Source organism: Prinia subflava, chromosome 3, assembly GCF_021018805.1.
Source record: "Prinia subflava isolate CZ2003 ecotype Zambia chromosome 3, Cam_Psub_1.2, whole genome shotgun sequence".
Lineage (NCBI taxonomy): Eukaryota > Metazoa > Chordata > Aves > Passeriformes > Cisticolidae > Prinia > Prinia subflava.
Genome location: NC_086249.1, coordinates 30862440 through 30888494, shown reverse-complemented (window position 1 = coordinate 30888494; position 26055 = coordinate 30862440). Strand labels below are relative to the sequence as shown.

General features: G+C 38.5%; 1 protein-coding gene across 1 annotated transcript in view; it reads right to left on the bottom strand.

The window, feature by feature from the left end:
• Positions 1-25100, bottom strand: part of ARHGAP42 (Rho GTPase activating protein 42) — a 136888-nt gene extending 111788 nt beyond the window's left edge. The window contains exon 1 of the mRNA XM_063394533.1: positions 24591-25100. Within this exon, the coding sequence (XP_063250603.1) occupies positions 24591-24744 (154 nt within the window). The 5' untranslated portion in view covers positions 24745-25100. The remainder of the gene's footprint in view (positions 1-24590) is intronic.
• Positions 25101-26055: the final 955 nt, after the last annotated feature.

Here is a 26055-nt window from a genome sequence, read left to right as displayed (position 1 = left end):
TGGTTTTAGGTAATTATCACATTTAGAAAAATCTTACTACTCATAACATATACGATAGGAGGTTAGCAGAAGCAAGGGGAACACTTCAATAGGCACCTGAAAATGTCTTACAAATCAGCCCAAAGCAGCAATCCTGAGCCTGGAAATGCTGGCATATATGCTGGTAATACAATTAATTCCTTCAACTGCATATGAAAAGAATTCTGCGATTTGCTGCCAGAACAGGTAGTCCCAATTTAATAAAACATCACTGCCATGATATGTCCAGATCCCCTTTAGTTAGAGAGCAATTTGTAGTGCCTGTTAACATGCCTTCTAAACAGTGACAAAAAGATCTGTATAGTTAGCTGATGCAGCTTCTGATGTCTTTGGCTTCATTGCTTTCAGTCCTGGAGTCCTTCCTTTGCATGGAATATTTTCCATGGTATTTCTATTTTTAGAAATCTATTTGATGAAATTATTTACACACACTCTTTATTCTTTACTTCTCAGCTGAGTTAATTTCTGGATCATATTAACTTTTCTGATTGTCATAAGAAAAAAAAAGACAAATGGAAGGAAAAAACCCTCCTCTTATGAGTGACCACATTTTATCCACATTTCTGCAGAAGAATTTAATTTGGCAAAACACAGGGCAGGCTGGCACAGAGTAGAGACTATCTGCAAGGGCTGATGGGGCTAATGCTGGCCACTTGCCACAATGCTTTTTAAAGAATCCACAAGAAAACATCAGAAGGGAATAGAGAATCCAGTGCCCAGTGCCAGAGATTTTGCAGCTCTAGGGCCACTGCTCTGTATTGACACAGTCTTTCATTGTTGCTCTCAATACACTCTTTGCCCTCTTTATTTGCCAGCTTCAGCAGTGCATATTCTCTGCCAGCTTGCTATTCGTGGAACAATAATAAGCAACTAAAACAAACAACTCCCTACCCCTACAATCCCACATGACTTTTTTACCTTAGGCTCTATGCTGTGCTCTTAATTTCAGTGAAGCTAATTTCTTCCCACAATCTCCAGGGAAAGGACATCAGGAGAATATGTCAACATGTAGTCCATGCATTGCTGCATTCCTCTGGGGTTACATAAGGCAGTGAAATTTTTCAGTGTCGTTCTCTTACTCATTAATATTTCCATGAGAAAAATGCACAATTTACTTTCCCATTCTAGAAAGCACTGAGAAATCCCCTTGATCAAATGCATCAAAATCCCCACTTTCTTAACACTGTGAGGCAAGAGCCACTGAAAAGCCTGTATGCTCTATAAACTCCACAGCTATTCATACCAACACTGTTCAGTCACAACTTCCTTATGTTAGGCACTTGTGCAGTACTTTGGATACTCTTAGTACTTCTGTACAGATAAGAACTATGCCTAATACAGTCTTGAGGACACTCCAAGAATGCAACACTGATCTTTAATGAGAAGGGAATTTTTAGGCATCATTTGCATGCTTACTTGATAAAAAACATACTAAAACTTCCCTGAAAAAGAACTGTTGAACCAAATAACATTATACAGACAAAAGACAATATTGATAATACTCTATCCGTCTTTTCACTATTCCTGTCCTTACCCACACTCACTTTGTGTGAAGATGTGGAAACCTAACCTTATTCACATAATCAGAACAGAAAGAAATTAACTTGAGCTTAGTATCCAAAAGCTGTAAAGTCTACAAAATTACTAACTTGTTTTGACTTTGCCTAATTATAAATACATGAAATAATAAAAATGCATCTAACAGTGTATGTCCTGTAAGCCTTAATGTGGAGTTCACAATATAGAAAATACTGTTCATCTGTTTCTCTGAAGTTATAGCATGTATGTAACTTCATAGCTCTTTCTCATATTAAGTGATGTCATTTTGTTTCGATACTCCCACATTCTTGTATTTTATTTCTCATTACCTTGTTCTTACAAAATCTTTTTCTCAGTATTTTAGCTTGTAACACTGTTGAACTATACTGCTGTATTTGATTAGAAAACAAACTGACTTTGCAGGGAATTACCATGGTCTAAACGTTTCAATCATCAAACCATATTCAGAGAATTACACTTTACAAGTGACTAATCACATGGTACAAGGCAGAACAGAAAATTTTCCTTTGCCAGCACTGCAACTTTTTACAGTATTTTTCCACAGATATGGCTAGAATTTTCAGAAAGCATTTGGTTTCCTTTTGCTTCTGAAATTGTAAAGATTGGCTGTAGGGCATAACTTAGTACTATTTCTAGCATATTATTATATTTTTCTAAATTACATTCAACCAAAACATTTCTATACAAATGACAGTTTTGCAGATATGCTTATTTTCATCCTGTACACTTTCTGACCAAGAAGATTCACTGTAAAGGCCTGAAATATTCCAACATTTCTTCTGACTCAGAGAAAAATCTCAGAAAACAAGCATATTTCCCTGCTTTTTTCCATTCTCAGATAATTGAATATCATTACTAACTTAATCACTCTCAGTATTTTCCCTATCTGTTCATAAAACTACTCCATAGTTCTCTATCAGGAAGGTCTAAACTTTCATCTCTGCAAACTTGCTTTGACCCTCAACATACTTTCTCTTGCTCCTTCTGGGGATTTTAAATGCTCTTTCATGATCTTCCACATTCTTCCCCCACCCCACACATGTTTATTTCCCAGAACAGTGTCAGACTTCTTCCAGGGAGTTGGGTCCCCATTCTAATATTCTCCCCCCAGACTCTTCCAATGAAACATGGTTTATCAGGCACGCTACATCATTTCTCACTCCTCCTGGCACATCCCAGCGACACTGAGCAGGCAGAGAAGCACCACAAAAAAAAGGACAAAGAAACTAAGAGCAGATGCTGCCAGAGGTTGAAAAGGCAGAGAGTGATTTCCTGTCTGGCAGCTAGGGAGTTGCCAGAAACAACATGGGAATTCCCAGATTTCTAGTGCAATGTAAGGTATTGGTGCATCAGATGATGTTACAGTAGTACTTGAAAAGACATTTTTCTCTGTTTGTTCTTAATTTTACCATGCGCCCAAAGAAATTTAAAAAATACATGTGCCTATTTGCAGACAAAGAAATATATGATATAATATAATATCAGAATATAATTAAAGCCTATGCTGCAACACATTCTCAAGGAGCCAGGACTATCAGACCAAGTTCAGTTCTGCCAGTTCAGTGCTGTGCACGTGTAGAATGAGATGCAGTGTCCTCACTACTATCCTTACCCAAATATCTATCCAGAAGAAAAAATAAAAAATAGGATTATTTCTGGTATGAACAGGGAGCCCTAAGAAAGCATGGAGCTCTCTGCTTCTATGAAACCAAGAATAAATCACCGCAGCAATTATCATGCAGATCCTCAGCTGTAAAAAATTCTGCAATATATCTTTCAATGCTTTTATGTTCCATGATTTTTACATTAAGTAGATTCTCCTGTTCTGTGAAGAGAGCTGCTCCAAGGAAGATCAGTCCCACTGGCCTGTGCTGGATGGCGGGGGAGGGATGAAAGGAATGAAAGCAGTTATCAAGGCATTTGTAAGTAGTGAGCTCTTGGAACAACATTAGAGTTGAGGGTCATGGGAAACAGAAGCATTGCTCACCCTTCTTCCTGGCAAGGTTTTCTGCACTTGGGCAACAAAGTAAAATGTGTTGTAAGACCAGAAGGAGAAGGAGAGGGGAAAAAATTAAAATATGTATATTTAGCTTATTTAAAAAAGAAGAAAATACTACCACTTGGCTTTAAAGGAAATGAAATACTTTCCACATGAAATTCTTTCGGGCTCTTAAAGCTCAGGAATACAATGCTTGATTAGATCCTTTTGATCAGACAAGTAATTGTACGGTCACATATACATCAGTACTGCACTTAACAGGGTGGGGGTGTGAGAGTTCTAACACACACACACAAACAGATGTAACTTGTTTAAAGAGTCAGATATGCATTTCCACATATGGAGGGCAGAACTGAGATTTCTAATCAAGCAGGATTTTGTTCAGTGACGTTAAATGTCACTAAATGTCTTGACCAAATTTGGCCCAAAGGCAGTTTTTTTCCATTCAGTCTACCATACAGCCAGTGCACTATTACACACTGCTTAGCTACTTCTCATCACTTAAGAGAGAATGGATATTAAACACATCAGTTTCATACAGCAAACAAGCTTAATACGCTAGTTTAAACTGTCCTCTACCTTTAAAATATGAAAGCAATTCACAAAATGCAGAGATGTGAGCCATGAAAGCACATAAAAGACTTTTAAAGATACATTTTTGAATGTTAAAATTAAATCACTTGCAGTATCATAAATTCAAAAAACTTACCAAAATACCTGCATTCTAATAATGGGGGAAAAATATCAGCCAAATAAAATATGCTTCATTAACTAATGAAATGCACAACTACAAATCAGTTTCAGCAGGTGAGCTCCTGCTTAAACAAGTCAGAATTAAGCATTTCCAAGGAGTTTGGGGTTAACTCCAATTTGCATGAGACTATTTCCTTAACACCTACAGGTTTTGCATTTTACTTTGCAGATTTATTGTATTCAGTCACAGAGAATAAGAAATAACCCCTGTGAAAACCAGTATTCATATGATTTTTCTTTCTATGTATAAAGCTACTTCAAAGAACAGGATCTTTCCATTAATTAAAAAAAAAAGAGAGAAATATCTCTCATATTCATTTTGCTGGATTTTTTTACTTCTCAGACAAAAATAAGGAACTTGAATAACTTTAAGAAGAAGGCTACCTAGTTTTTCTTAAGTCAACTAACTTGTAAGAAGGACCAATTAGCCTTCTACATAGTTAATGTACCATTTTTTTCAAATTTTAATTCTTTGGAATTTTGTTCAATCTTCCTGTCACAAAAAGATTTAGGAATAAATGAAAACATCCTCTTGTTATCTTCCTGGCAGAGTGATATCCTTTAATTAATAATCTTACCATCCATTAGTACTAGTAGTGTTTATATTACGGCATGTGTAATGAGTTCTGAACTAACTACTATCACAAACAAATGGGAACTTGTCATTAAAACAGATATATAATAACTGGGTTGTTTTATTACTCTACACTCAGGCATGGTCAAGCACATATTAAATACTAGTAATTATTTGAAACTAGGGGAAAAGAGAAACATCATTAATGCTACTCCATCAAGCCACAAGAGACTTGCACTTAAAAACCATACAGAGATTTTGTCTCACTCCTTGACACTGTCTCTTGATACAGTGGTATCAAGTGTATCAAAGGTACAGGAAATTGAGGCAAAGGTAAATGGTAAGCAAATGGCAAGAACACCTTGTTTAAAGAAATACACACACAGCAATCTGCCTGAAAGGGGTAACTGGGGAGCCACAAGAGTTCTACAAAATGACAACCAATACAGAAATTATGGTTGAATCCCAAGTGAAAAAAACAAGGCTATCTAACAGAGCAAGAAGCAAGCTCAAAACAAAGCAAGAAGATGCTTTTTCTTAACATTTATAGTTAAATAATAAATCTCACTATAACTGGATACTTTGGATATTAAAAATTTATGTGGGCTCAAAAAAGGATTAGACAAGTTCACAGAAGAAAAATCCACTGAGAGCTATTAAAGACGTAACTAACCCCTTGCTCAGGAAATCTTCAAGCCCTGAATCACTGGAGGCAGTGGAAGCCTCACCACATTCTGCCTGCTGTTTTTCTCTGCCTTAAACAGTCAGTGCCATGCGTGAGAGAAAACCAGAACCCACAGCACAGCACTCATCCGTATCTGGAGACAGGATGTAACACCAGATAAGCTTCATGTCCAGCCCTGCACGGTTGTGCTTATGCCCTTTGTAGGAAGATCTGGATACATATTTTATAATGGCTCCAATGCCTCGAGACACAATTAGCTGATCACCACCACCTGCTAGTCAAAGGTTATCACTCATGGATGAGCCAATGCACCACCAGGGGTAAGCCGTCTTTAGCCACCTAGCCAGGGTCATCTGTTAGAGCAACAGGCAACAACAGGAGAAGGAGCTGAGTTCACACTGAAAAAGTAAGGATCATGAAAATGTTCTATCTTCCCAGCTGAAGGGATATTCACAAGGAGATATTCTCCAGTGTATGAACAACGACAGGTAGATGAAAGCTGTATTAACTGCAACTGCTCCACAGCCAGAGGATGTGGGCCATTACACCTTTAGTTATATTACAAGGCTGTAATTCTTCCAGCAAGGACTTGTTGGTGATTTGTACTATGCGATAAACGAAGTGTAATTTTTTACAGTAAAAATAACTGCATTAATAAATAAATACCTGACAAAAACTTGATTTGGACTACCAAGCCGAAACAAATTCAATAAAGACTGATTATAAAGCTTAACTCCTTGCACATTTGTATTATCTTCACCCTTCTCCTTCAAAAATTTTCCCAACTTATTCTTAGCATGAGCGCTGTCACTACGTGGACAACTATTATGTGCCTTTTTTTTTCCTCAGGGTTCAGTACTGCTCTTTCCTCCTCCCATTCTTGCTCACTGCCTAGCATCCAAGTCCAGTAATAAATGGAATTATCCCAGCCTTCAAGCAAGCCAAGTCTAGAAAAAATAAAAGTGTATTTTATGTCATATCCAGCTCCATTACGCTGTTTACAGATGGAAATGCTGAAAGCAAGCCTGGCTAAGGCCACACACTCCAAACTGGTGATTAGGCAGGCCCTTCTAGTTCCCTAGTCCCTGCCCATTATTCCAGAGGCCATTCTGTCAGACCAGGAGATGTTAACCAGAGCTGCAAACAACACAACTTCTCACACTTCCCTGTCACCACAAAATCTGCAATGTCTTTCTTTCAAGGAGGCACAATTTTGAAAAATAGTTTTATATTAATAGGAGCAAAGAAAATCTTAATTAAAATAAATAGTAGAAAAAAAAATAAGCAGCCCAACACTGTTTTGATTCATTTAATGCAGCCCCTACAGAAGTCCTCGCTACAGGACTCCAGCTACAGCAGTTAGTGCTCTGTTTCCATGAACTCCATCTCCATGAAAATGAAGAACACCCGACACACAAATATGCCTATTTGCTTAACAGCCATTTGCTAAACTTCAGTTTAAGCACCTTAAAAAAAAATAAAAAAGCAAAGAAAAAGCTGAAACAAAATTGTGACAGAAGTATTAAGGTTTGCACAATTCAACTCCAATGTTTCTAAATCAGAAGATTTTACATTTAAGTTTAATATAGGATTTCTGCATATGCAATGTTTCCATCAATTTTCAGGTGCTGCAAGATGTTATTTCTCTTTCTCAAAAAACATATAAATTTCCACCAACTAAAATTAATTCCAACTAAGATTTCAATCTAACTTCATCACAGCTCCATCTCAAGAATCAGTATCTGAAGGAATACTGAAGAGACAGGAAAGAGTTCTTTGCATAGAAGTTCTAGAAGAAGCCTACACAGGTTCACCAAGAGAAATGGGAAAAATTTCCAGCTTTAAAGACACAAAACAACACTGAAATAGCTGATAACAAAGCTTTTGGAAAATACCCATCCATCTTGTTTTCACACACAATGGAAAAGTCAATAACAAGCAAATGAGTCAATAATTCACTAAGAGAAGGAAGAAAAAAAATAGAAAAACTTTTAGCATGAAACAGATATTTTATATTATTCATAGAGGAAAATTTGGTGTTTAACCCTAGAACTGTATTTTTACCCAAAGACTGACTGTAGAATGTCCCTGACCTCACCACAACATCATTTTCCCTCAAGTGTGCTGCAAGAAGTTGCAGTTGGAGGACCAGCTTTGCACTGCACCAACTGCATTTCACAGTTTGTTGGCTAGCTGGATTTCCATTCCATCACAGCCTCCTTCTCTTCCTTTTCTCAACAAAAAGTGGCTTAAAGGAGTTGTAGACTTATTTCTAATGCCCAGTAGCACTTAATGTATAGTTTCCTTAGACTCAATTTAATACAAGTGGGAACTTTTCCATGAAAGTATACTTTTCAAAAGCCATGGGAATTCTTAGCAAGCTTAAAACCAAACAAGTTCTGCAACTGGATACAATTCTGAAATCATCAATTCCTTTTAAAGTGGAACTGGAATTCTCTGTAAAGTGAAAAGTTTCAGTCTAAACAACATTTGCTATTTATAATGAGCAATACGAACTAAACAGAGCACAAATATGGTAGTCTTGATTTTGGACACTGCCTCCCAAATGCAGAATTTTTTTTCTTTCTGTGAGCATGTAAAATGCTTAACTGCAATGGATGGTCCTTTCAGAGCTCCATGTCTGTTGAGTTTAATCCTTTTTCATCTGCAGTTGAACGTGTACATAAACATGAATCAGTGAAGAGTCTCTGAATTACTTGAGAGAATTAATTTAACAGCCAAGCAAAACACCTTCTTCCAAAACATTCACGTTAGCTTCCTTGACATAAGCAAACAGAGCACATTAAAATATTGGCTACAAGAGGAGGAGAACATGGCACTAATTAGCTAGGGGAGGGGGTAGGGATAGTGTTTGCTATTTTTAATTCTTTTATTTTAAGTTACAGCCACCAATAAGCAGATGGTTTTGCAGATGTCTTTGGGTTTAACATGCAGGGCAAGACATAGTTTCTCCAAAGTCAATTATATTTTGTGAATTGTATCTGAATTAAGGATACCCACTCTATACATTAAGAGAGATCATAATGACTCCTGCTGATGGTTGCAATAGCTCAGCCATTAAGGATTCTGATCCTCTGGCTCCCTAAACACACAATAGCATCTCTTATCAAGGCAATTATTCACAAAGACAGGCTTGCTAAATCCTTCTACAAGCACCTTCCAACACAAAACAATACTCTTGAGATCCACTCTGCACAGACAAGAGCCCAAAACATTGACATAATCAGAGCTACCTCTACGATAGCCAGTCACCCTCATTAATTAGTGGCCAAAGAGCTAGCAAATTTAACTTTAGTATCATACCCTCAAACTAAATATATAAATTAATCCTGTGTATTCTGCTGTTAATTCCCATAATGACTGAAAATAAAATTTAAAAAATCACTGTGGAATATTAATTATAAACTGAGTAAAGACAAGTAAAGACTAATCTCAAAATTAGAGTGGGAAACAGTAGCTATAAATATGGATGAGGGAACCAACATGAAGTTTGACATAAATAGCCTCATTGAGAATTATTTTCCAATTTGATTTGGAGGTCACCAAAATATGCACACAGTTACTCAGAAATAGAACACCAACTAAGTCAAACAAAAAATGAGGACTTACAGTGCCAGTTTTTCAGTAATTACACTCAAGGTGCCTATTTTTTTTGTGCTAATCCTTCCTCCTCCAGTTTCTAAAATGAAAAATGAAACTTCTCTTCCCTCAAAGAAAAACAAGTCCAATAATAAGCCTCAAAAGTTCAGTCTTAGCAAGAAAATTTAGTAAAGGTTTCAGCTTAAGAAGTCTCCTTGAACTGAATTACCCAAGTGGCTAAAAGATTATGCAGCTGCTAACTTCACTAGTTGGTATATAGCTTCCCAACAAATACACCTAAAAAATCATTTTATAATTCGTAGGTTTGTCCTACTGCATGAAAAAACAGAACATGTTTCTGGATGTGCAAACAGTCTGATTCTGGTTTTTATCATCTCTCCACAGATAAGCAATACATCAAGGTGCTTGTACAGCAGCTTTTTGAATGAAGAGAGATGTATTTCTGAAAAAAATCATATTCTATTGAGAATTCATGAGCTTTTTGCTCTTGCACTTTTATTCTTTTGAAAATATCATTAGCAACCTACATAATCCTCATAACATTTTACAGTCCATTCAAATATTTTCATTTAAAGATCAAGGTAGGACAGCAGTAGAGCTGTAGGGAAGGTAGCAGAAGACTCTTATTTTAGCTTCAGTTTTGCTAAGTACTGAACTCAGCAAAGTGCATATTCCAGCTGTGTAAAGTATTTATCTTGAAAGAAATACACAAGGATGTGGGCTTTAAGCCAGTAAAATACTCAATCATCTGGAATATCACAGGATAGACCAACCAAACTGGTTTCACAACTGCCAGGGCATGAAGGCAGCAACAAGTACTTCACTCAGTTGCTGCAGCTTCTTATAACGGAATCAAACTTTAGTAGATTTTCTGTATTGACACTTTTTTCCTGCCAAATAATTCTTTTCTGAATCTCCAAGGAGTCTTACTATTTATCAGAGCCACCATAAAACCTGGAGATCAAATTGGAAAAAGTATGTTAACACTGAGAAACATATTTCACTGTTGATACATGCATTCATAATCAGCTTTTGTTTTTTTCCTTTCTTGAAAAGCAGCAGAAGGGTCAGAATCTTAAATGCCAAGGAGGTTAGGTGATATAGGAAAATTATATTTAGGAACCATACACTAATGCACATAGGAGAAAAAAATAGCCACACAGTAATGCTATTTACATTAGCTTTAATACTCTTTGAAATATCCTGGGAGTCACTGCAGGCAGTTATTTTATAATATCAACTATTTTTAGTTTTTATAATATCAACTATTTTTAGTTTTTTAAACTATCAGTTATTTTATTTTATAATATCAACTCAACAATCGGCAACAGTCACAAATATTAAGGCCTAGTAGGCCTTAATAGAGAATGTTTCTGCTTAAAAGCAGAAACTATCACTCTTTGATGCATTCTTGCCCTGAATATTCCATGAAGTTTCTTGCAATCTAACTCAGAATGGGCATAGTTACCATAAAGAAGGTACAAAGGACAACCAGAGGACAGATTTGCTAACTTAAAAGCAGAAACTAACTAGACTGGAACTTTTCAAAGCAGCTAGGAAACAAAATCTGAAAGAACAAAGAAAAAAAAAAGACCTTAAAAATAGCAAATCCAAACCCAGACAAACAGGGCAGGCAATGTATACAGACAACAGTTACTATTTCTCATAGAACAAAAATTGCCATTGTCAGATAAAATAACCAAGCAGCTGGCATACAACAAAGGAAACATTTTTGCTCCTGCAGGACATTTACATCATGAAACTCCTCACCAGCTGTGACAGGCTGGTGTGGAGCCTAACAGGACACCTGAATTTAAACCCAGGTAAGACAGATCCCTTTCTGAAAAGGGGTTATTTGAGGACACTTGGAGAAACTTTAGCAGTAGGCTACACAATTTAGAGGTTCTCCTTGTCTGACTTATAGAAGCTCAGTACTTCTGTGAGGGTCACCCACTGCCCAGTTTTGTTCTGGAGGTCTGAAGACACAGTGCATGGCTCTGCTGAGACTGCACTGACGCTGACACAACTCTAAACCTAAGTTTAGAGGTTTATCCTCACAAAAATCCTCACAAAATCTGAAACTTGCATTTCAGTAATATTAGGACTTAATTACTGGCCACGTTAATTTGTTTCATGAGGAAACAATCAGCTTTTGCAGAAGTGGCTTATCAATTTATCGGATTTTGTTTTTTAAAAAAATAACCAAACAACCCTGCAGAACCTCATAGTCTCTGCCATCTTCACTACACTCAGCCCCTCTTGCATGTCTCACAAAAGGGCAAGGGGATCAAGATTTATATCACTTAATATGCTTTAAAAAGAAGAACCAGACCAACCAACCAAGAAAATATAAAGCCACTAAAACATCATCCTCTCCAACCTATCACTAGTAAGAGTAACACTGCTGTCTTGTGTTTTATTCCATCTGTTCAAATGTATTGTTGTTCAAGTGCCATTTTGATTTACAAAGGGACATGAGAAGTGTTTGTCAAAATATCATGGATTCCTTTGGGAACATTAAGTGTTCAAGAAAACATTGCAAAATTGATACTCAACCCAGCAACACAGTTCTCAGAGCTCCATGACTCCTCAAGAGAAGTGACAAAAGTAGGCATGTAAGTGAGTCTTTATTGTAAAACAGTCTTGAAGTCTGAAGGTACATTGACAATTCTGGCTTCTCACAGAGAGCATCAGAGAGGCTCTGGAGTGTCAGTGAGGAGGAGTTGTGACAGCATAATGCATATTTCACTGACATGATTTGGAAGCTGTCAAAAAGCTAGTGGAAAAAAGAACCCCACGTGATCTGCAATGCCATTTTAGCAAATTTAAGATGATTACCATTCCCAGGGAGACTTGGGATATGCTACATTAAGTGACAAGAGTGAAACTAAACAAATCAACAAAATAAAGACGCACATTATTGCTGTGCTGTAGCAATGCAAACAGAATAAGAATAAACACATTTTAAACTGCTGTATTTCAACTACACAGAGAAGTCACTAAAGAGAAAAGATAGCACTATGTACAGTTATCAATATTGTACAAGAATACAAAAACCAGAAGTTCTTAGGCTGAATGGAACTAAAGGAAGTCAGTAGATCCCGTAGGTTTAATTTACTGAGACCAGAGACCAATGTGTCTCTTGGATCACAGAGGAAAACGAATAGCAAAAAACTGTACTTTTACAAAATTTGTTATTTTTCTCTTAGATCTCAATTAGATCTGAAAAAATAAATGGTAAACAAATTTCATGAACATAGCCTTAATATTTTCACCTTTCATCCTGCAATCTGGGGAAAAACAAAAGATGGTAAGACTTAGACAAACATCCCATCCGTTCACGGGAAAATGTGTTGTCTCACACTGGCTAGGGTGCATATGATGGCATCTTCAACCAGCTAAGCAACAGAGGCTACAGCTTAAAGGGCAAACTCAAAAATTCTGTATGAGTGTATCAGGAAGTCTCTCAGCATACAAAGAAGATTTGGCTATGTAAACAGGAAATGTCCTGCTGTGCCTAAACGCCTCTTCATAAAATGAAATATTTTGGATTTCTCATTTGACCTTAGGTTCCCAAACAGCATGAAGCTGCAGCAGTTCTAAGCTCACGTAGCAAAAAGCCAACCATACTGACTGTATTTGTGAGAAAATTTCATTAAGACTATTGCCAAGCTTACATTTATGCCTACAAGAATCTGCTTAGACCCACCTTTGTGTTACGTCAGTTTCCAATTAAACCAGTCAGGGCAGTAGATGACAAAACACCTTATATACAAGAACTGTGAGAATTTTAAGGTTTTTTAAGTACTTCAGACTATCTCTATCTCAACAGGATAACAAAGCTAAGCTATTAAACCTACTTTCCTGACATTAAGGATCTTTGAAAAACGTTAAGTTTGCCATCTTTACATACCTGTAAGACATCAACTTGAACTGAACATATTTATTTAGTATCTGTATGTATGAAAAGAAATACAGTATTATCATCTTCAACTATTTGCTTTTGTTTCCATGTATATTTCCACAGGCATGTAGATACACTAAAATAATACAGTCTAATAAAACTAAGAAAGGGAAAAGAGAAAAAACAAAAACAAACCAACAAAACCAGACACCAAAAACATCCCCCTAAAACAGTTACTACAGCACAGCACCTCCATTTTGAATCACAATGCTGATACCAAAGTAAGGAGTACCAGAAGGAACTGTCTGAGGCCTTGCAGGTACTTTAAAGATGAAAAACACTGAACTGTAAAATGTCTCAAGGATGTAATCTTCACAGATTTCAAAGTTTCACTCACACATGTACCTTCAAGAAATGTAACCTCACGACTTGCAAGTAAACTGAAAACATTTCTTTTTAAGACAAGAAAAAAAAATGGGATCAACGAGCCCTGCTACCCTGAACAGGAGTTTCAGGATTAAATGCTTCAAGTCCAGCAGGTATAAGTGAACAAGACTGCAACTTGGGGGAAAAAAAATTGAACAATTTAAGATTTTCCAGCAATGAAAAAACCATTATAGTCTCAAGGAAGTATCTTACTAGCTTTGCAGTTGAAGGTTTATTATCTTAATTTGTATAGCTTCTGCCAACACTTGGATCTTCATATACCTTGGTCTCTTAGAGAAACCTCCCATGAAGAATTTTTCCTTTAATATAAATAAATCTTTAACTTTCAGATTAAGTAATGGCAAAAAACATATGCCACGTGTGTTTGTTCATGGTCTTCAAGGAGCTGAGGCATGTTTGTATGCTCTTCAAATGTTCAAAAGAGTCTTCGTGTCTTCACAATTTTTCAGCATTCTGCAGAAAACGAGCAGCAGGACCAGACTAAAGAGTCATAAATGCAAAAACTATCCATAAAACCCTTTAAATGATACTTGCAGACATACTTCTGGCATCTGTCAGTCTGCAAGCCCATGTTCACCTTATTAAATGTATTCATCTTTCCCTCCACCAACCAACTACTTTCCATAGTAAGTGTTAGGTATGCCACATTTGCTGTTTCTTGACTTGCTGAAAATGTCCCCAAACAGATTATGCAAGGACAACAAAGAGTGATTTGCTGTGATTCTAATAATTTTCAACTCTCAAAAAAGAAAAGCATGTTTTCCAACACAGATGTCTCACCATACTTTTTAAAAACAAAAAGCAAGGGAATTCCCTCTAAAAACTGGAGTGAAGCACCGGCCATTTTCCAGAAGAAAATATGTTGAGAAGCTACAGTGCATTCACTTCCTTGCTACTTCAGTTGAACTTACATTAATAAATTTATCAAATTAAGGTAACAAGTTCTCATATCCAATCTGTACAAAAATAACCAGTCAGTAATTCCTAGACAAAGATTATGAGTCAAAAAGCATCTCATCAGGCATTCATGATGCTTACCAAACTGCACTATTTTTCCTTCATTTTAACCATCAGGCTTGGTCAATAACATGCTGAAACTGAGAGAGGAAAAAAAAATAATAGGAGAGGGGAAGAAGCTATATTACAATTCAGTATATTCACATGATTAATGAAAAATTAATATTCCCAAAGATTATTTCAACCTCATCTACTTTGTTGTGGCTTAAACCTCCTGTTTTACCAGATCTGATACCAACTGAAAGCAGCAATTCTTTTCCTTGGGTCTGTTTTGTACTATTGGACCTCTGCCTGGTCCTTACTGTGGCTCTTCAAGGCACAACTCAGATGGAGAAATCAACCTATCAAATGCTGAGAACGCCAAAGCCCACTCTTGATGGCACTGACTTTTATGTAAATAACACATACCATGAGATGAGATTCACAAAGGCACCGCTCATTACACAGAGCCAACTAAATTTTTTATTAGAAGTCATTACTTTTCATTAAGAAGCCATTAGTTCATTTTTCTTTTTCTGCACTAAAACAGATTCTTCACAGAAGTCTGCAAGTTAGTACAGCTTCACAGACTATCCTGTCTTGGAACAGACCCACAAGGGTCATCGAGTCCAACTCCTGGCCCTGCACAGGACAAGCCCAAGACTCCCAACATGTGCCTGAGAGCATTGCTCAAGCACTTCTTGAACTCTTGCAGGTTTGTCACCATAATAACTTCAATGGGGAGCATTGCACAACCTTCCAGTGCACAACCACCCTCTGAAAAAACTTTTCCTAATACTGAATCTAGAGGTAAAATATTTTATAAATATTTTTTATTTACCCTAGAAGGTAAAATACTTCACAACACTTTATGAATGAACACATGTATTTTTACATACACATTTTAGCAATATCAGTCTCTCAAATGTTCTCATAATTTCTGCTTTTCCCCAGAATAAGGGGATTTTACCACTCCTCGGGTAAAGCTCAAGTCTTACTTATTTCAAGGTTTCCCAGAAGGTAAGCGACATAGCTCCGTAGCTTCCCTGTGTATGTAGGCTAACTGGTAACTTACAAGAAGAGCATGGAAAGGTATTTAGTTTTTCTCTTGAGGTATCATTATACAGCTTATTATTTAATGGCAGTGGTAGTTCTAGATATGAAAAAGTTCAAAAAGGGAACAATTTTTTTTTAATTGATAACCTCAGGCTCAGAACAATCTTTTTCAAAGCAGCAAGTTTCTTCTGCATGCTCTCTGCAACTTACAAGTAATTTTCTGCTTAGAGGAAAATCATCCCTCTATAATATTTGTGTATTTAAAGTAGTGGTTTATACAAATAGTAAATTCCACAGAAGATGAGTTCTTGTGTTCTCTCTACTTCTACCTCTCTCAACTCCTTCTCATCCTTTGTAAAAAAAGGTTAAAGGTAAACAAAGGTTAAAGGTAAACAAGACAGAAAAGGGTGAGAAGATGGCAGGAATGGACTTAGAGAGGAATGTAAACTTCCTGAATAGCATGGTCCCAGTGCTCCAAAGGCCTCGACAATACTGATAATCTAGGAAGGCTTTTGAACATCAACACGTACCACCACAACATCGCAAATCTCTCTGCTCTTCCATTAAAATATGACCTGCACTGTTAAGAACTGTGGCTTTTAAGAACAGATCTGTACATATTTACACTGACATTCAGCCACTTCTTGAAATTAATCTAATTATTACAGTAGAAGAAAAAAAAGTATAAATAAATCCAGTTATCCCTTCCTGTGCACTTTCAATTAGCAAAGAAAGAACTCAATTCAAAAGTAAGTATCTTTACTATGAAAACCTAACCCCTGTATTGGTTGTTCTACCAAGGGTTTGTGGGATTTCTCCATGCATAGTGGTGAGACAGGGGCGAGGGTGAGGACTTGGAGAAGAATAACAAATATTATTTTTATATTTGATAATTTTCTAGAAGCAACCAGGTTCTTATTCAGGTATTTCTGTGCGGAAAGCAGCAGGAAGAGGTCATTAGAAAAAAATTATATCATTAACAGAAGTCTAAACAGGTCAGCTGAATGACCAGCTCATCTAAGATTTACTGTAAAAGAATTAAAAGCCTTTGCAGCTTTTTAATAATTCATTCCCGTTCTTTTCCTAAGTTTACCTGTCTCCATGAACAACAAAACAATTCTCAGTCATTAAATGCCAAGACAGCAGCTGCTTGTTAAGAGGAGGAACCAAAATGTTTCTCTTCCAAAGACAGAAGCACTGAAAGTACTTGGAGAAGAGCTTTACTTGGGTTTACACGGCAAGGTAGAGGTGGAGGAGGGCTGCAGAGGTGGCTGCTGTGAGAGGACACCAGAGGCTGATCTCATGTCAGACCGATGGTTCTACAGGATCAAATCACAGAATCACAGAATGCCAGGTTGGAAGGAACTTCAAGAGTCACCTGGTCCAACCTCTTCGCAAAATCACAAACTGATTCTTCTTATTGTTACCTGTTTTGTTTTTCATGATGTTTACTTTACTTAAAGGCTTTTATATTAGAAAATTAATCCTAATGGTGATACCTACTTTAGTGTAAATAATATCTATCTGAGACCAAGAGTACATTTGTAAACAGACACTATAACCCACATCTGGCATGCAAACCTCTCTTTAATCAACTTGCAAATCAACTAACATCAGCAGTAGAACAAACTATATGACCAAGACATTGCAGCGCCTTGTATCCTGCTTTGAATATTGTGCTAAAAGAAGATAAGACTTCTTAAGACATACAGCATTTCCATACTGTTTTGCCATGTCTGAACTATATTAAGCAAAACACCAGAGTGCAGTAACATGTTTAAGCTTTTGTGTCCTGTGAAATACAAGTTTGCATAATTCAGGAGAGGGAAGTTATTTAAATTGATAGCCTCTAACTAATCTGAGAAACTACACTGTAACATAGCCTGGAGTTTATAACTTGCTGTGAAATATATCTTTCTGATGAAAGCTATTTGCACTTCACAGGGTGCCAATGGGAGGTTACATCACTGCCCAACAGTACTTCAATTCCCTATTAATATGGAAGAAGGTCAAGTTATTTTTCTTCAGTTTAAATATACACTTCAATGCTACTGCCTATAAGATTCTGAGACTTTTTCACCTTTAATCATACACCTGAGGAATCCATAGCACCACATAGTCAAAAGAAGACCATAAGCATTGATTTGATTTAATAATTGATGTTCTCGCAGAATACGGAAACGTAAAACTTATGAACAATATTATACTAGTTTCATTTTCCCTACTTTTAGAGCTCTTGAAAACTTAAAAGTGAATTTAAAAAGGCATACAAAAGAGCAACTAAAATGACCAAGAAACCAGAGAACTTCTTAGAAGATGTGAACAGCTTGTTCAGTCCAGCAAAAGGATGTGATTATTCACCAAGCAAATCCAAGTAAACAACAGTGCAGAAATGTTGAGTGAAAGGAAAATTAGCATAAACAACTATGAATTTCCAGATTAAATTTACTTTTAATGAGTTATCCAACTCTCAGAGTAACAAGGTTCTAAAACAGCCTTCTAGCAGAAACAGAAAGGACAAAAATTCTTTTTAAATTGAGCTTGACAGGTAGGGATTGCATTATGTAATACTAGCAGGAGACTGGATTTAATAAAGTAAATCCATGGTACCAAATTTCCCTATATTCCAGATTTATTTATAATTACAGTTTTGAGAATATAGAAAAAAATAAAAAGGCAAAGATATAGCACTGCCTTACATATTATTCAGTAGGAAGAAGGGTTTTATTGCCCTCTGTTTCTTTTGTTGTTGTTGTTTGTTTGGAGGGGTTTTTGGAGTGGGTTTATTGTTTGTTTGTTTGGGGGTTTTTTTTGTGGGTTTTTTTTGCAGAGGATGAATACGAAGTCATTTACTATTACAGGAAACTGCAAATTGCTGTAGCACTTCTGCCCACAAAATCCCAAGAGATCTGGACAAGTTCAGTGGCCACAGCATCATATTTTCCATTGTAGTAAAGACAATATTCCTGAAGCAGCTGGTCTCTTATTAATAGAATTCATTTATCTTATTCATAGCAAATGAAGCACACAATAGACAACAAGCCAACTGGCCCATTAAGAAACAGATTTAATTTGACCTCTTAAAGAAATCAGTTTAAAAATCTTAATTTAAAAAAATCCACAATATTTTCTTCAAGCAGAGACATCATTTCATGTGGCATTTGAAACTCAAAACTGCTCCTTTTTTACCCTGACATAACCCAATTACCAAGTTTCTGTAAAGAATACCAGTTTCAGTATAAAGGCTTAAGAACACCCATGTTGAATCATTCAAGGTGTTTGTTAATAATTTGTAATAATTATTACTGAAAGTATGGAAATTCACTTGTGGGTACTACTGGTTCAAAATGAAACATCATGTAATGGCAAGAAAATAATGCACCCTGTAACACTCCACTACATCCTGGTATTTTGTTTTCTTCACATGTATTTGGCTAAAGATAGTATGATACAGACTGCAGCTGCTTTAAGCACTAGAGGAAGCAATTAAGATCCTTCTCTGGCCACCAACCAGCTTACTGTTGGTATCTCTGCATAAAAGGCAGAACACTCTAGGAAATGTTTTTGGAAGTTATATCCAAACCCCACAGATAATGCAGACACCGGCAGAGATTGCACAGGACTCTACAAATGCCTGTCAGAAGTAACAGGACCGCAGTGGAACAGGTAACTTCAAAAAAAAACCCTAATGGCAATGAGTAAGTTTCATTTTCCTTTTAGTGGGATAAAAGAAAATGTAGTCTCTCCCTGTACATATTAGTTGCAGGACAGGGCTGAAGTAGGCATGATGATCACACGTGTGCTCCATGAAGCTGCTGCTGACTATGGTGAATCCTTATTTACTAAGTGTGACTCTGGGACTATCTCAGAACACAGATCAATGCTCTAGCTGAGTTAGCATCACATCTTTACATGTGGCCATACTAGGAGGGAAATATATTTTTTTTACTCGGGAAGAATATACTTAGGAACTAAGAAATGTAAGCTACAGCTACATAAATAAAGGAGAATGACTGCTATCAAAATTCAGCAGTTAGTATTCAATGAACTCAGTCTTGCTTCACTTAGAACCTGGAAAAGACATTGCAAAGACACTCTTACGAAAATATGTGAGGCAAAGTTATCTGGGAAAATGCATCTCTCTGGAAAGATACAAAGGTTTTGGTTTTTACATTAAAAAAAAAAAAACCCAAAGAGATAAAAAGATTTTAAGTTCTTATGCTGTAATTTTATCCTTTTTTTTCCCCAGGGAGCTAATCCCCAAAATTTCCTTATGTATAAACAGGTTCATCACTGTATTTTTATAATTAGGTTTAGTATAGAAATGAATCATCCCTGAAAACCCTGAAATATGCCAAACAATTTAAGACAGTCTTTCTTTGTGTGAAATTTCTATAAAACCCTGGTAAATAACATCCCCTCGCACCCCTTGCAAAAGGTAGTATTTCCATCTTGTGTCTCAGTTTCTCCTTGTGTCAAGTAGTAAAATAAAACAAATGACTGATACCAAATTACAGAATCCTAAAGGTATCTGCTAGATTTTATTTATATTACATGTATATACACCACAGCCTGCATTACTATTTGCATCATACTAAGACACTTGAAAAAGTACAGTATTGCTTAAAACAACTGTAAACATACTGAACTTTCAACCACTTAACCCTAAACTTAGGCAGTTCTTATCTTTGAATACATGAATTTGATCAGACTTAAGTTGGAGAGGGCCTCAAAAATCAGAGGGAGAAACAGAAGGCTTCTGCACACAGTGAGCTGTAAGATCACCTTAACAAGATGAATGCCACTTTTCTGGATTGTTAAATACAATACTCATTAACTTTGGCAAGTCAGTAGGTCTATTATGGAAATTAAAAGCATACAAGTAATTCTATAATGGAATTTCCTATATAATCTATAGGACAACACCCTAGACTAGGTTGCTTTTTCAGAAGATAACTACAAAGACATTTCAAAGTACACGACTGGCAAAAAGTACAGGGAAAAACAGATTTGATGTTTTAATTGAAAACAACCTAGAATGAACAAGAAAGAAAAATATCAGTTCTGCCTTAGGACTCATTCTACAGCTGGACCTCACAATGTGAAGCACTGCATCTGGAAGATCTATTAAATTAGGCGATTGAAGAAATTATGAACTCACAGTTACCTAGTAATCAAAAAGTCAGTTGTTACAGGACACCATTTTTTCTAAAGTTTTTTACCCTCTTAATTCTTAAATTAACAACAAAACCCCTATTCAGGGTGCACTAAAAAAACTATATGCTCCTACTTAAATGTGCCTATACACAGGGCTAAATCTCTGTCAAAGAGAAAATTTTAATATAATAGGCAAGTCTCTTACATGCATAAACTAAATCTTTCAAGAGATAGTAATGCATCAAGTACCTCAGCTTCCTTTGAAAAATGAAGTATAGTCCATTGGTATAAATAGTAACTGTAGGACAAGGCTGAAGTAGACACCAAATCCACGCAGATGGGATGCTAACACCTAGCTAAACTGAAACATAAAATCTGTGTTGCTCTGGGCTACTCATGGAGTCCTGCTTTTTGGAAAGACAATGAAACAGTGCAAAAAATGCTGGGAAAGAGCTGCTGATGATTTGATATCAATTCTAGCTTTATTAGTTCCCACTGCATTCACAATAGTCAACTGTTGTTTCATGGGACCCACTATTACAGCTCTGCATGCCACCTTGGAAAGCACCACTCTCCAGAATTAATGTAGCAAAACCACATTAAAATAAAGTCTGACTCATTTTGGGATCACTCCAAATAAAATGCACAATATTTGCATACTACATTGACCGTATTTGTTCTACCTTCAACTGATATGGAATCTGCCAGGTATTTATAAGCATTGCTTTGTTACAGTAACTTGAATATCTGATTGTGAAAACATTAAAATTTTGTAACATCTCTAATACCGAAGTTTAATTTTATCTGAAAAACTATGGACATGCTGTCATTTCCTATAATAAAACTTACATCTAGCAACCTTTAAAATACTATTGTGTTTTCTACCTGCATTAAGTAATTTTCACTGTTTCATCTCTAAGCATGGTCAGGGATGACATGTTCCAAAACTCATTTCCATTGAAGCTCTACAGCACAGTCTAGATTTTTTTTACCCCATCAGAACTGATCCTACAAAATGATGTGTAAATAAAAATCCTGGACATAAAACTTGGTAAATAATGCCTGTTTTGTTTCTGGGCTTGTAGGCTATTAAATACTCAAAAATCAAATAACAGAGTTATCACTGAACTCAACTACTTCACAGTTTGATTTTCAAACACATTTTAAGACATTTGAAAAAAATAAAAGGCTTGCATAAGTATTTTACACTTCACTGATTTTAAAGGTGAGTAGGAGTAGCTAATTTGTTTAAACAAGTCAAATTTCTGTGCTCTGGAAATATACAATAGTGCTACTTGCTGTAACAGGTACACTGTCTTTGTAGCATCTACAACACTCTTCAGAGCACAAGTCCAGGACTTCTGATTTGTTGAGAAAAATCCAGACACTTCCTCAGCAGCCCTAATACAAGAATTAAGGTGATATTCTATAGTGGAATGAAATCTACTATATATATTTCATGACTATACAGTCACAAAATTAAGGGAATTGAAATTAACAAATGGACTAAGATTTCTTACTATACCAAAACAAACATTATTTTTCTAAGGCTAAAAGACACACATCATTCTAGATCTGTATATAGATACAGATCTGTGTCAAATAGAAAAACATTTGAACTAATAAGTTTTAAAAATCATGAGAACTTACAAATTAAATAGTCATTACTTGAGATAGAAATATTGTTCTAAATCCTGCAAGGACTCATAAGTGTTGTCCCCAAAACTAATGGGATTAGTCACTTCAGAATCAGGGTTCAAATTACTTCTTAAATACAATATTTGTTCTACTGCAGTCTGTCTTTGGCAATCATAAAATGGCTTGTGGTGGAAGGGACCTTAAAGATCATCAAGTTCCAAACCTCCTGCCATGGGCAGGGACACCTCCCCTAGACCAGGTTGCTCAAGGCCCACCCAACTTGGCCTTGAACTTTTCCACCAAGTGGGGAGCCACACTTTCTCTGGGCAACCTCTTATAGAGTCTCACTACCCTCACAGTGAAGAATTTCTTACTAATATCCAATCTAAACCTACCCACTGCATTACCCCTTAGCCTATTCACTGCACATCCTTGTAAAAAGTCCCTCTCCAGCTCTCGTATGCCTGTCTTCAGTCAGTGGAGAGCTGAAGGAAGGTTTTCCCAGAGCCTTCTCTTCTCCAGAGTTAACCTCTTAACCTGTCTTCAGACAGCCTAAGAAGAAAGTTCTCAGTGTCATTTCAGGTCAAAGAAGTATTCGTGTAGCATCCTAATCTGTCAATACATTTTAGGTTTGTAATAGTAAATTTTTACTACTTAAAACAATCTCAGACTTTGTTACACACGGAAAGCTTTTTAGCAACAAGAAAGGCTTTAAGTACAAATAAACTTTTTTGCCTGTAATGAAAACTACCAATAAGTTTTTAGAGATACAGATAGATTGATACAAACATACAGACATATATATATATATATATATACACACACACAAGCACTATTTCTGTGTAATTGGTCATCTCACATCCTGTGGGCACGGGTTCAGGAATTTATTAAATTTAATATAAATTCACGTAAGATGTTAGACTTGTACCCAGCTACTCACTAAAACTTAGATGTGTCCAGAAATACATGCATTTATATTAAAAAAACTACCAAAAAGACAATAGCTGCTTTATGTAAATGCAGCTGTAAATATACAGTTGATGCACAAACAAGTACAATTCAACCCTACGGTTGGGCAAATAAAATCCTCACAATTTTTACCTCCTAGGAAAGGACACAAACTTTGGGTTTAGACTCCGGCTTAGAAACAGTTCTTAAGAGCTACAGAGCTCAGACCAACACCTGTTCCCTACCCACATTAACAAGCAGTACTGCTATCCCTAACCCTAAAAAAAATAGCACACCATGTCAATGTGGCAGATATTTTTAAGGGTTAAGGCGATTCTTTCCTTTGACTGTCTCATGCTGCAAGAAGAGATGCTGTAAGTTACTCCTCTCCTCTCCGTGAAGGAAAACTTTGGGCAACAGGTGAGAGATCCAAAGTGACTTAAAGACGAGAAGGAGGAGGCAAGGTTTACAGGACGGGAGGACAGACCGAGTCTGGTGACGCTCCTGGGCAATTCCGAGCTTTCACTCCATGATCTTCAGAGCATGACTGCTGTTTTCATGCCCCGGAAAGCTGTCACTGCTCAATTCGCAGACCTTTAAAAAGCACTACACTGCCCGTGCTTCTCTGCTCTCAGAACCTTTCAAAACACATAAAAGTTAATCTAACACATGAAGACGCGAGAGTATGGGGGAGAAGATATAAACTCTCCCTATGAATTCACTTTATTATCTTGCTTTGCCCACTTATGACGAACATCTTCATTCTCTGAAGACACTCAACTAGCAGCCAGCGTGCCAAAAAGAGACCCCGCCGCTACGCTGCACGCCTGGTCCGTACCGTCCAGCGATCTACCCGGCCCTTTCCGGCCCGGCCCCGAGCGGGGCTCTGCCCGCACCCCCAGGCGGGACCACCTGCCCGCTCCGCGCCCGGCGGCCGCGGCGCCCCCGCGCTGCCCGCGCTCCCGGCGGGGAGGGCGCGGCCGGGCCGGGGCAGGGCCCGCGCCGCCCCCGCTCCCCCGGGACACCCACCCGGCCCCGCCGCAGGCCCGGCGAGGCACGGCGGCGGCGAGCGGGGCAGGGAGGGAGCGGGGCAGAGAAAGTTGAGGAGGCGCCTTTCGGCGGCCGCCGGCAGGGGAGCCCGCGCCCGGCGCCCATTCAAACAAAAGAAGCCCCTTCTCCTGCCAGTCACCGCCTGTCCCGCCGCCCGACTCACTTCGCAGGGCCCCGATCAGGAGGCTTCCGTCCTTAATCAGCTCCTTGATGAACTTGTTCGTCCTCTCCAGCTCGATCTCGTGACACTTGAGGCGCTCCCTGAAATCCGGGCTGTCCAAGTAGGAGTCACTGAACTCCAGCGTGGGCAGCCCCATGGCAGCGCTGGCGGCCCCGGCCGCCCGGCCGGCGGCGCAGGGAGGGAGCAACGGAGCGAGGGCCGCGCCGAGAGACGGCGCCGAGGGCAGAGGGGAAAGCGGGGGAGCGGCGAGGCGAGGCGCGGCTGCCGCCTCCCCGGAGAAGCTCCCGACCCGCCGCAGCGGCCCGCTGGCAGCGGAGGCGGCGCGCTCCGGCCGCTGTCACCCAGCTACATTGCTGCCCGCGGGGCACCGCGGGCTCCCAGCGCCGCCGCCGCTCCGCCGCTTCCGGCAGCGCTCGCTCTTCCTCCCTGCCCGGCGCTAACTCCAGTGCGAACCTCCCCCGGCCCGGCCGAGGAATTCCTCCTCCTCCTCCCGGCGCGGCATGCTCACACGCCGGGACGCGGCCCGGCAGTGCCCGCCCCTCGCTCGCCGCCCCTCCGAGCTCTGCCCTCCAGCGGCGGCGCGGCTCGGCCAGGGCTCGCCTCCTCCTTTACCAGGAGTTTTGGGACGCCCAGAGCTAAGTCGGGGAGGAGGATCCACCACCGGGGCACGGAGTCCAGGGGCACTGCCCAGGGTGCCCTGGAGGAGGCCGGTTTGTGAAGCGGGCGGCAGCCGCGCTGCCAGCCCGAGCGGGGCTGCTGTGCCCCGTGTGCTTGTGCGGCCTGCGGCGGGGCAGCGCCCCGAGGGACGGGCACAGACAAAGATGGGAACATCCCTGTTCTGCCATGGCACTTGGCTGCTGTGGAGGGGATTCGGCTGAGCCAAATCCATCGGGAAACTGCAAGGCTGGTTGCTGCAGCAAAGTTGTTTTTTTACAAGTATGTGAGTGGGCTTATCACAGTGAACAGAAACACTTCGGTTGATTCTTGTATGTTTATTTGGAGTAGTTTATCCAGACATACCGTGTCAGTATGTAAGTATGTATACAAATGTAGATACTGGATTTAATGAGATCTCTCTGTAAACACACCTTCCAAGTCGGCAACAACTCAGTTGGAAACAACCATCAAGGCATGGCCATGAAAGTAATTGTGCTTCAAAACGGCCCATCACTTGCCAAAAACGGCTTTCAAGAAGACAGCCACGCACACACTCCTAAAAATCATTGTCTCCATGTTTACGCAGTTGAATAGGAAAGTGCGGGAAGGCTCAAAGCTCCTACATGCTGTAATTCCTTGATATAAGTTGTGTTTTTCACACTTCTCAACTGTTGATCAAAACTTACCTCTTTGTATTCACAACAGATTTTTGTGCGTATCAGAAATACAGAAGAGATGCTGCCATTTCTACTAATACAGCCTGCAGAATTTGGTGAAGTGAAAAAATAAT